The sequence below is a fragment of the Pseudorca crassidens genome, chromosome 1, assembly GCF_039906515.1.
Source record: "Pseudorca crassidens isolate mPseCra1 chromosome 1, mPseCra1.hap1, whole genome shotgun sequence".
Taxonomy (NCBI): domain Eukaryota; kingdom Metazoa; phylum Chordata; class Mammalia; order Artiodactyla; family Delphinidae; genus Pseudorca; species Pseudorca crassidens.
The window spans coordinates 121,775,252-121,787,800 of NC_090296.1; the positions used below are offsets into that span (position 1 = coordinate 121,775,252).

The window sequence follows — 12,549 nt, forward strand, 5'->3', positions numbered from 1 at the left end:
TCTTTTGCATAGATCCTTGTCTTTGTGTTTCAAGTATTTTTCACACTTGTTGATCTTTCAACTTGATTTTAGTTCTTTCATCAGGTAGTTTAAATTTTAAATTTTTGATGTTGCTAAATCTATTGATTTTTTTCCCTTGATGGTTTCTGTCATACTTAAAAAGGCCCTCCCATCCCCAATATTATAAAATATATATAGTTATTATTTTATGGTTGTATTTTTTATATGTAGATATTAACTCCATCTTGAATTAATGGGAAGGATGTGAAGTAGGGATCAAACTCTTTTAAAAGGCAGTGTTAAATGGCTGCACAGTGTTCTGTCATGTGGATAGCACCTTCATGTGTTGCCTGTGCCCTTGTTGTCACACCTTTAGGCTATTGTAATTTTTTGCTATTAAAAATACAATCGTCCTATATTTCTAGTTGCTTCTTTCAGGTAGATTCATAGCACAGAATTACAAGATCAGGAGAGACTAAGAAAGTAAGGCAGTTACAAGCAGGGACTTGAAGGTGCACTGCCTGCATTTGATTCTCAACTTGACACTCTTGGATCACTTTGCAGCCTTCTTCAAGTCACTTCCTTGTGTCTTCCTTGTTCCTTGGTTTTCTCATCTGAAAAATGAGGGTAATAATAGTACCCACCTCAGAGCATTGTGCTGAGGTTTTAACTGTTTAATGCACGTAAAACACGGATAGGTCCTGGCACGTGGTTAAGTATTCAATTATTATTGGTTGTTGCTGCTGCTGTTGTTTTTATTGTGATGGGTATTTTAAGGCAAGTGACTTTCAGAAAAGGTCATGGTATTTTAATATTTCCCTATGGGAATATAGGAGATCCCATTGCCCCAATCCTTGTTATCATTGAATATTGTCATTTTTGTAAAGCTTTTCTAATTTTACGTATGAATGACGGGCTCCTTCTTTGCCAGCCCGGGAGAGGGGGTGCACTCTCCTCTGTGTATCCTCTTGAACCTCAACATTAAACTGTTTTCTTTAGGAAATGGCTTATATTGCCTTCTAGATCCCTTTTATGAAGTTGTGTTTTAGAACTTGAAGTCCACCTGCTTTTCAGTATGTGATTCCCCCCCCCACCCAAATTCATCAGTTAGCCCGCAGCAGTTCTCCTAAGTTCATTCCTGTGGCTTGTTCTTCAGGTACTGATATTTATTTGAGCCCCTACCATCTGCCAGGCCCTGTGCCAGGTGCACAAGCCTCACAGAGGAGTAAGTTACTGTCTCTGTATGAGAGAGACTTAGCCTGGGTGAGGCAGTGGGCAGCACAGGGGCAGCTGGCCTCAGAGTTGGAATGTGTATACCGTAGTGCTGTCCCCCAGGGTGTGGGGCTGTGGGGTTGGGAGAAGCCCTAGGAGACGCTCTCAAAGTTGTAAACGGGGCTGACTCGAAACACAAAGTGCACCTGTGTGTTCTGCCTGAGGAGACTTTCTCTGTGGAATCCCACACTTGAAAAATTTTTTTTACTTTATAAAATAATTCATCATAGCATTTTTTTTTTTTTTGGTACGTGGGCCTCTCACTGTTGTGGCCTCTCCCGTTGCGGAGCACAGCCTCCGGACACGCAGGCTCAGCGGCCATGGCTCACGGGCCCAGCCGCTCCGCGGCATGTGGGATCCTCCCGGACCGGGGCACGAACCCGTGTCCCCTGCATCGGCAGGTGGACTCTCAACCGCCGCACCACCAGGGAAGCCCGGAAGAACACCTTTTTTAAAAATGCTATGATGGGGCTTCCCTGGTGGCGCGGATTCGTGCCCCGGTCCGGGAGGATCCCACATGCCGCGGAGCAGCTAGGCCTGTGAGCCATGGCCGCTGAGCCTGCCCGTCCGGAGCCTGTGCTCCGCAACGGGAGAGGCCACAACAGTGAGAGGCCCACGTACCGAAAAAAAAAAAAAAAGTGTCCTTCCTATACATTTAAAATATGTAGTTTGAAGAAAAAAGTTTGATGACAGTTTTCTGAAGCACCAACTTCGGGCAGGTTTCTTGACTTCTCTTCTCAGACGAAGGTCAGATGAGGTGTTCTCCCACTCAGCTCAGCTATGGCTGAGCTGAGCTCTCGAGCTCTGGCTTTCTGAGCTCTGTGGTATGAAGTGATGTCAGCAACCATTATGGATGTTCATGTGGTAGGTAGTTCACAGGCTGGAATAAGCAGTGCTGCCAGCTCGAATTCTGCAGATAAAAGGAGCTGGGACTTTCCTCTGTGGCGCTCAGACTTAGACTTGGCTGGGCCACTTCACTCTTTGGCATAGAGGTGTCCTCATCACCAACAGTGCATTTTAGTTTTTCTTCCTCCTTTTGTAGAAACACCCCATTTCTGGGCAGTCTTCTTGATTATTGCATGGAGTGATTATATGCCTAGATGGAAAGGTTGGACTGCCACCCTCTCTCCCCTCCCCCACCCTTCCTCCTTTCTACTGCTTAATCAGAAAAGTGTCCCTTGGCTCTTTCCAAGCCACCGAGTTTGAATTGATCTTTGTTGCTTGTAAGAGGTGGGGAGGCACTTTCTGGTTCCTGCTAAAGTTACCTGACAGCGGAAGGTGTGCATCTGATAATTATAACTCTAGTGCTTCCAAGGCCTGAGCGATTGAGCTAAGAGCAGTAATCCTGATCTTATCAGGAGGGTTTTGTAGTCCAACAGTGTTGCTTATAACAGTATCTGTTTTACTTCCTGGGGCTCCCCTCTCCTTTTAGGATTCTCCTATAATCCTGCCCATTACCCCCTTGTGCATGTCTCATTTAAAACTGGGGGGAGGGCAGAGATGTTTTTCTTTTCTTCCTCCTGAGATCTGGGAATTGGACTTTTAACATTACAACATCATCAACCCGTCCAGTAGTAGGATAGTCACAAATGTGGTATAGATAATACCTACAGAGCCACAGGTGTAGCCAAAGAAAAGGTAGTTTATGTGTTGCTTATTAAAAAAATAATAACAATACTAACAACAGCACTTTTCAGCCTGAATACTTTTGTTACACTTCGTATTTCAAAGTTATTAACTGATATCCATGAGCTTGGGATCAGCCCTTTGAAGTCTAGTGATTTAGCTAATGACTACTTTGAGGTTCAAGTCCCAGGAATTTGCCCAGATCCGAACCTTGGGTGGGATTCAGAATCTATTAGATTATGGAGAGTAGACGGAAAGGAAACACATGAATGTTTGTGTCTTCAGAGAACACTCAAGAATCTCTATAAAAGTTGTGGTGTGTGTGATGGTGTTCTAAGGATGGGGCAGTTTCTGAGCGGTTTCAGAATATGGGGAGCTCAAGTGAAGAGTTAGTAGCTTAGCCTCTGCGCTTTAAACCTGAAGGAAGGGGTTAACTCTTGCCTTGGGGAGGAGTGAGGAATGGGAACTAAAATTGCTTTGGACATCTGAGCTGTGCTTTAATAAGATATTCCAGGTGGTCAAGGAGTAATCCTAAAATAGCCTAGATACTTAATTGCTTTTAAAGTCAGGCGCTCCTGTCTCTGGGGAGGTACAGCTCTAAGGAATGCAGTACTGGCTCCTAAGATCTTAGAGGCGTGGTCTGGTTGGGCCTTTTTTTCAAATTCCAGTAAAAAAGCCCAAGGTACCTTTCTTGGGTCAGGAGATGCTGGTTAAATGTCTCTCTTCTCACTGGAAGTTTGGCAATAAGCCTTTGGCTCTTGCTGCTGCCAGTTGCCATAACCTGGCGTCCTCCAGGGCTGTGGGATTGTTCTTGTCACCCCTGATGCAACCCCGGAGACAGTGATCTATTTTCATTAGTGCTCAAAGACCTCCTGCTTGATCCCCTGCCCAGCGTCTCTCCATTTTCATCAGAACATACCTTTCTCACGATACGATTCAGATTCATCCTTCTCTTTCTCTTTCATCCCCTCAGTCCAGATCCGGTTGATTCTCTGACTTGGCTGCTTCTTAAGACAGTCATTTCTCCCTGGTTCTACTGCTTTCCCCACCCCCAACCCAGATTATCAGCGTGGGCTACTGCATAGCTGGCCAGCCCCAGTTCTGGCTTTCCCTCTGAAATCTTCCATACCGTTTACAAAAGTAATATGTTAACGTTGTAAATCATTACTGAGGAGCATTAAAAATATATTTTATTAAATGAAGAGTCATATTGCTCTCTTATATTGTGATTGTGTCAGTTCACTAAACTATTCTGTAATTTCAGTGCAGTCCGAATTTTCTTTGTTGCAGGGGGTGGGGAAGAAGCCAGTGATGGGTCTTGACAAATGATTCAGACGTTAATCTAGAAAAAATAAACAGTTTTTTAAATCGTCTCTCTCTCCCTCTCCATTAGACTGTAACTTCCAAGAAGTCAGAAGTTCTTATCTGTCTTGTTCTTTTTCCCTCAGAACCTTTCACAGTATCTAGTATATACTAGTGATCAGATGTTTGTATGTGAATGGATGTAATGAAAAAATTGAAAAGTGAAAATCCCCCATGATTCCAATCCGATTAGGGGCCTATATACATTTGTATGTATATATTATGTATTTTCCAACAAAAATGGGTCATTAAAATCATCTAAAACACTGATTTAATCATTTATTTTTCTGTTCAGAAAACATCCACCGCCTCCCCCCTCTTCACAGTTCAGAGTTTAAATTTCCTCCTGGTATTCAAGGCATTTCACAGCCCGTTTCCACGTTAACTATTCAGACTTGCATCCTCCCTGCCAAAACATGCCTTGTTTATCCCCCACTCCATGCTCATTGAGACTGTAAATCTCTCAGCCCATTCTTCCAGGCCAGCTTCATCTCCACCTCTGGGCCGCCTCCTTTCTTCCACCTCCTGGGCACTTTGTGTTTTGGTACTTTGACTTGCTCTATCTATTAAGTGCTGTGTGTGTTCAGCTTGTTTTTCCAACTCTGTGGTAAAACTCCTGGTGGTGGGAACCACTTTTTGGGGAGAGTGGGTAATTCTTCTCAGCAGCTTGCACAATGCTCTAACTGGGGTGGGTTCTCAGGAAATCAGCATTGAATGAATTTGTCCTAGGCTCTTTGCTTCTCAGGACAGAAAGGGCCCCTAGGGGCCCTCTCATCCAGTCCTATCTCATGTTGGAATCCACACCATGACATCCCAGACAGATGGTCATCTAGGGACAGGAAGCTGCCCACCTCCTGCGAAGTCCCACTCCATTATTGGGCAGTTCTGATTGTTAGAAGTCTTTCTTCTAATCGACCTGAAATCTTCTCCCTGTTAACTTTTGCTCAGTGACTCTAGTTCTGCCCTCTGGGGCTTTAGAGAAAAAAGGAAAAGGGAAAAAAAAAAAAAAAGACAACCCTGCTTCCTCTTCCACAAGGCAGCCTTTTAGGTTTTCAAGGATAGTGACTACATTTCCCCTTCCAGGGTTGAGGTGTTGAGGAAGCACTATTTAAATTTTGAGTAGCAGTCAGATTAGACTTCGATTTGTTGTTTTTTCAAGGCCTTTTATTTGCATGCTGGCCGTGCTAGGTGCCATATTCTTCTAGTCCCCTAAGAGGCATAACCACTTGTCTGTCTGTCTGTCTGTCTCCCTTCTGAGAGGAATGTGGGGGCTCCTCTTAGCCAGGATGTTCTGTGGAGGTAGTGGTAAAAGGTTAGCAGTTTTTGTTTTTTTTTTCCTTTGCTGTACGCGGGCCTCTCAGTGTTGTGGCCTCTCCCGTTGCAGAGCACAGGCTCCGGACGTGCAGGCTCAGCGGCCATGGCTCACGGGCCCAGCCGCTCTGCGGCATGTGGGATCTTCCCGGACCGGGGCACAAACCCGTGTCCCCTGCATTGGCAGGCGGACTCTCAACCACTACGCCACCAGGGAAGCCCAAAGATTAGCAGTTCTTATTCCAGTACCCCCAGTAGCCCCAGATAAGTCTCCTGGGCAGATGCTGTGTGAGGGCTGGTTTTCTGTTGGGCTGCACCTCCCAGATGAAGCCAGTGAGAAAAATCAAGGAGCAAAAGAATCTCCCATTGATAGAGCCGTCCAAGGCCAAGACTTGGCATTTGTAGACATTCTGTGTACAGAGGACATTATTCTTCTTTTCCTCCCTTTCTCCCTTCCTGATGTCCCCACCCAGAACACTCTCTACTGTTCTTTCCACCCACGAGGCAGGGTGGTGTAACAGAGAGCCAGGCAGACCTGGGTTTTAATGCTGACGCTACCACTTGGGAGCTCTGAGACTGTAGGAAAGGTAACTAACCTACTCTTTGAGCCTTTGTTTTCCTATCTCCAAATAAGCACCTCTACATTGTAGAATTAAGGGAGAAAATGTTGGTAAGCTCCCAGTCTAGTCCTTGTTACACAGAAGATGCACAAACACTAGCTTCCTGCTCCGCTTTCTTCTTTCCCCAGCCTTCTTTCACTACCAATTTTGAGAGATTTACAGGCAAAACACCCGGTGGCCTCCCTGGGGAAAATGAGCTGAATGTGGGTATGGCAGCCAAAGCTAGCCGTGGGTGGGTATTTGGGAACAAACTGTCAGTTTCCTGTGAGCTCCTGGTGAGATCAAAGCCGTTAAATCTAGCTCTCAAGTAGGAGAGGCTGAGAAGGTCGTAAATGGCAGTGAGCGGCCGCTCTGGCTACTGTTGATCCCACACGTTACTCGGCGGTTGAATGCTGCTGCCTGCTGCCCACAGGGAACAAAGCCTCTTCCCCCGGCTGGTGGACTTGCACGTGGCGACCCTTCAACTGAAGCGCTAGTCTTGGGGACCCCTCTTGATCTCTAAACTGTTGAGTGGGGTGCGTTTTCCCCACACTTGCTTCTACCACTCCCTCCTTTCCTCCACCACTACAGTCTCAATCAGGCACATTCTACATTCAAGAAATTCAATCATTTCTGAGCTGATAACTTTCTAGCAGGCACACCCACACCCCGATGATAGGCCAAGAAACCTGCACATAAACTTGAAGTGCATAAGTGAGCTGTGTTATACAGCAGTTGATCAGAGTTAAGAGCCAAGAAAATAACTGCTGAAGGCTGTAATCCTCCCAATGAAAGGAGGAGGGGAAAATAGGAGTTGTGGGGTTGGAGGTCCCACGGGGGAGCCCATCCCTGTCTCTGAGCAGATGTGTCAGTGCTTTTTGTGTGCTGGGGGCTGGGGATACCCTGACAGGGTGCTTACAGACTGGGGACACAAGCAGGGGCACAATAACCAGAACATGAGGTGACACAGCCCAGAGGAGAAAGACACTGGTGGGCAGAGAGGCTGCACGGAGGAAACAGCATTCCAGCTAGACGGGGAAGGGTGCGCAGGGCTTAGGAACTACTCTCACCTCAGCCAGAAGATCCTGTGAATCAGGGTTGAAGTTTAATTGCCTCAAAACAAAGTAATGCAAAGAGAGTGGACATTTCCCCATCAGCCCCATCTGAATGTTTTAAATTGTATAATGGCCCAATTTTGCCTTGGACGAAAGAAAACACCTCCGCTCCTGGGCAGCTCTTTTCCTGTGTTTTCTTTAAATAGTAGCTGACACTCCTATCTGTGTAATGGGTCAAACAGTGGAATTGCTCAAAGAATGTAGTGTCCTATTTCCGTCCTGTTCTGACAAGTCTCCCTGTCCTCTGTGGTCACTGACGTACTGCGTGTCAAGCTAAAATCCTGTCTCTAAGCAGATTTTGAATCTGAGTGGTTCTTACTTAGTGGGCCGTGGCTAGTGCACGGTCTGACCATCCCACTGCTCGGACTCTGCTGAGATTTGGGCAGAGCTGGTGAAAGCCACGGGGCCACGACGACCCCCATCCCCTTCCTACAAGGCATTCTCCTCCGTTCCGGAGCTGAGCCCTCACACTCGGGTGTTTATTTTCACACGTAGGCATACCCGTGATGGCACTGGCACTGGCGTGCTTGTTTTTACACTCCCTTACTGCTGTGGAAAGCCCTGTCTGAGATTCTAGGCTGTGGATTCCATCCTCCCCACCCAACTGAGTGTTAAATAGTTTCTGAGTGAGCATTCAGAATGCCTAGAAGTTACTGTGATTAGGAAAAAACTGTGTTTTCATCCCTCTTGGTGACCGATAAAGAATCCTCCTGTGAACAGAATCAGCTTCAGATCTCCAGCTAGAGAGTTGGGAATTGAGCTGCCACAGTAAACAGCTGACATAACAGAAGCAGCAATGATCCCCCATTAAATGTCTTTCAGCTGATAGGGGCCCCAGGGATAATTGACTTTCCAGCAGGAATTACTGGCTCAAACAAAATCACTGGGCATTAGGGTGACCTACTGCAGCCTTTGAAAGGGGACTGTAACTCTGTCTGGTTTTGCTGAGCTGACAGGCATAATTCATCTTGATTATTCATTGTGCTAGTTGCCAGCAGATGACACCAGATTTCTGTTGACTGTAATTACAACGTGGGGGTGGGTTTTAGCTTTTTTTTTTTAAATAGTGTTCCTCCTGCTTGGTTGTTGGCCTCCCTGAGCTGAAGGTGCTATAGGAAGATTTCTACAGCATCTGCCTGGGGAGATGATGTGTGCACAGTCAGATAGCATTTCCTGAGCGCTTCCGTACACACGTCTTTTACTAGATAAGCAGGGAAACAATTTGATGTAGCCTGTTTCATGTCAGCTGACAGGGTGTCACTTCTCTTGGTTATACTTACCTCTGTGTGCGCTAAATTGCTGCTCTCAGAAACTGGGTCTACATCTCAGAGCCCACTTTGAGTAGGGGAAGCAAAGTATGGCCCCAGAATTTAACTGAATAACCTCCTGCTTTCAGGCAAGCTTTACTAAAGAGAGAGGATGGAATTAGAGCACACTTTCATTTACTGGCATGATTTTACGAGATCCTTAAGCAATCCAAAGAATGTCCTCCCAAGAAACCTGCTCCCCAACCCCAGATGTCTCTCCCCAGCCACTTACACACCCCAGCCAGCTGGGTAGCACACGTGTGTGCTTGTGCCTATGGGCACCTTTGCTCCTGGGGGAGAAATGAGAGAGTGATGGTCTCAGTGTGTCCATTCCCATCCCTGGGTCCTCCACTGACAGGTGGGATGAGGTGAACAGGCGACTTCTGCTCTGACATTTCATACTCCCCACTAGCAGAGGGCCTTTTGGACTCTTCTGTATGATATATATGTCTGTTTTTTGTTGTTGTTGTTGTTGTTGTTTTTTGTGGTACGCGGGCCTCTTACTGTTGTGGCCTCTCCCGTTGCGGAGCACGGGCTCCGGACAGGCAGGCTCAGCGGCCATGGCTCACCGGCCTAGCCTCTCTGAGGCATGTGGGATCTTCCCGGACCGGGGCATGAACCCGTATCCCCTGCATCGGCAGGCGGACTCTCAACCACTGCGCCACCAGGGAAGCCCTGTCTGTATATTTTTTGAAGAGCTGCTTAATTGGTTCAAAAAAAAGGTTAATGCCTTTTAACAGTGATTATAGTTCATCAGGTATTCACTGGAGCCTTATAAGTGTCAGGCAGTGTGCTGCGTGCTAAAGGTACAAAGATGAATAAGACACTGCTCTCAAGGAGCCTACAATATGTGGGGATGACAAATAATTCCAAAATAATATGTGAAATTCTAAGCTCGAAATGTACAGAGAGTCCTTCCGGAGTACTTGTGCAGCTGGGTGTGAAGGGAAGGCTTCCCATAGCAGATGATGCCTGATTTGAGAAATAAGAGTTACCCAGCTGAATAAAAGTGGGAAGCAGATTTCAAGAACATAAACAAAAGCATATTTGCCATTTCCTCCTGTTCAGTTGAATGGTGTTGGTTTGACCTAATCAAGTGAATTAGGTTTAGGTTTTCATTACTTCTCTAATGAAAATGAACTTCACCCTAGTGTCACAGAGTCTCTGTGCCTTGGGAATAGTCTCAGGCCCTGAGGGCCCTCATATCACTAGGCAGTTCTAATCACTAGAGTTAGGGTTTCTGGTGGTGAGGCTTGGCTGAGAGACCACAGGATCTTTGAGATCTTCGAGATCTTTGTCTTGCTCCCTTTGACCCTTTATCTTCCACTTAGAGTGTTGTGTGGGAGGCCAGGCTAGGTATCTTCACAACATACCATATAATATACAAACACATCATAAAACATGCAAACATATGCCGTATAGAACCTGCAGGAAAGTGGTACATCTCAGAGTGATGGCTCCCAGAAGATGAGCTAGGTTTGAGCAGGTTCTCAGAAAACTGGGCCTTTGTGTCCTCCTCCTCCAGGATTATCAGGTATAAGTAACACCCACCCCCCTCCAACAAATGGAGAGGATTCTTCCACATGACTCCCTCTGGTTTTGGAACCATAATTGAAAGCATAAAAACAAGATGTCCCTGTTAGGGTGGCAGGGACAGTTACTCGAGCCGTCAGTCTTTCATTGTGAGCCAGGAAAGCACAGTTGCTAAGGGTCCTCATCTGCACCCTAAACGATTGCCTTCCCCTCTCTCACTCTCTTCCTACTCCCTTCTGAACGCTGTGCTTTGTTCCCCTTTAGAATGGTGGTTTGGCCTGGAGTGATGATGCAGATGGAGGCCGGGGAAGAGAGATCTCCCGTGATTTTGCCAAGGTCTGTAATGTTTCCTTTGTGATAACGAAAGGGGCAGTTCTGCAGTGGGTCATTGTATCTGATCCCCAAGGAATAAGGATAGAAGTGGCCAATGAGTCACATTTGTAGTCATTCAGATGGTTGTGTATCACTGGTGTAAGACTTCCTGCATAAGATGGAATTTTTCATTGTGGTGTTTTTTTTCTCCCCTGGGGGCTTTGGGATTGCAGCTGTATGAACTGGACAGTGATCCAGAAAGGAAAGAGTTCCTGGATGACCTCTTCGTCTTTATGCAGAAGAGAGGTGAGTGTTCAGTCTACTCATCGTTTCAATTCACTGAATATTTATAGAGTGCCTACTGTGTGCAGGTCACTGTTAGCCATCCTCCCTGCAGAGTGCCAGCATCTTAGCCCAGGAGGACGAGAGCCATTTACTGCCAGTTGGTCCCATACTTATCAGAATAATTGACAACCAGGTTGAAGGGGGCAAAGAGAGCCTGGGTAGAAAATGAATGGAATGATCGTCCAGATTTGGTCCTGCTTTATTTTTGTCACTGTTCTGATTAACTGGTGTCTGGAGTCATTTCAAATTCAATTATACTTTTTTCTTAGCTTATAGCAGTCCTGGACATCACTTAAACTGGTATACGGGGCTTCCTGCTGTTGCGTCTAGCTTAACAGAGTCTTAGGAGGGCCAGTGAAAGAATAGAGGCCCTTCAGGATTTGTTGGGAGGATCTGAAATGATCCACGAAAAGGAAAAGCTAACTCTTTTTTTCTTATCCATTGGCTCTTTGATTTTTGCATTCACTGGCTTGGTTGGGGTGTTCCTGCAGTTTAAGTATAGGGCACATGGGCATCTGCCTTAAAATGCACCTTCCCACTTCCCTGTCCTTCTCTCCTTCTCACTCTTACCCACCCACCCCCAGCCATCTCCACTTTGGACGATGGCATGTCTGAGTCTTGAGCCCAGTGACTCAACTTCCTGGCTTTGTATCCTGTCACAGCAATGGGTTCACCAGCTGGGTCAGCCCTCAGGAAGCATGGGCAGAACCCCAGCCTCTCTAGGAGATGATCCTCTGCAACCTGTGTAGCTCCATCTTCTTCACCTCAGGACAAAGCTGTAAGGGAGAGCTGCTCCTCCCAGCATGTTCCCTGGGATCCTGCCTGATCATGTATCCCTTGGTTTCTGTGTCAGCTCCTTTATTGAGACCTGGGAATGAAATCCTCCTCTTTATCCTGGGCTGAGCTATAATGACAGCCCCCAGCAACTAAATATGCTGAGTTAACTCCTCTCCCTCCCTCTTCCTCTCCCCACCAGCCCCATCCCTCTTTCTCTCCCCCTCCGTCCCCTTCCTTTACCTTCCAAAGCCTTATTGCCTTCTTAGTAGCACGCCTATTATTGCTGGTTTGCTTACAAAGGCAGTCGAAAGTTTTGAGTCTCCGTTTCCCCCATCCCCAAGCCTATCAAAGCAGTCTAAGCAGCTCTAATTAGTTTACTCCTCCAAGTGTTATCTGGAGCTGCATGTGTCAGTAAAAAACAAGAATATAATCCCGAAAGATAATGTAACTGGCAGCAATGAAACTCCCTGGTTGCCCTGAGAGAGAGAAATCCACTTAATACTTTGGTCTCCCCCTCCAATTACCTTTTAATTATTTACAAGCTCCACAGGCCCAGCTGGTGCAAACCCGGGAGCTGATCTCATCTCAGAGGGGCTGCTATAACAATATAGATTTTAATCAGCAGTGTGGCTCCACTGCTTTATAGTCTATTGATACTTTATTGTTTTTCTCCCTTCCCAAAAGGATTTTTAGTTATATCAGCCTAGCCAAGAGTGAAGATCAGTAGTTGTTTGTTTACTTCTATATGTCCCCACTAGACGAGGCGCTCCTTGAGGACAGCCACTTTGTCATTTCTCCAAGTCCCCAGTGCTAGCACAGGGCAGACCTGGAGGCGGGTGCTGCTCAGGACGTGTTTGCTGTAGGAGCAGTCCTGTTGGTTTTCCTAACTCAGCTGCCCCACGCAGGGAAGCTGAGCTTCCCCTCCCCCACCTCACTCCCACCCACAGTTAGACAGCGGCCCGTGATTGGAGGTCAGCAGTAGAGAGCAGT

General features: G+C 46.5%; 1 protein-coding gene across 10 annotated transcripts in view; it reads left to right on the forward strand.

Moving 5' to 3' along the window:
- The window catches only part of ARID3B (AT-rich interaction domain 3B), a 68,240-nt gene that overhangs the window by 21,681 nt on the left and 34,010 nt on the right, over positions 1-12,549 (forward strand). For all 10 annotated transcript variants that reach the window (XM_067753462.1, XM_067753444.1, XM_067753471.1 and 7 more), the window contains exons 3-4: positions 10,390-10,461; positions 10,671-10,743. In XM_067753462.1, coding sequence (XP_067609563.1) covers positions 10,390-10,461; positions 10,671-10,743 — 145 coding nt within the window. The remainder of the gene's footprint in view (positions 1-10,389; positions 10,462-10,670; positions 10,744-12,549) is intronic.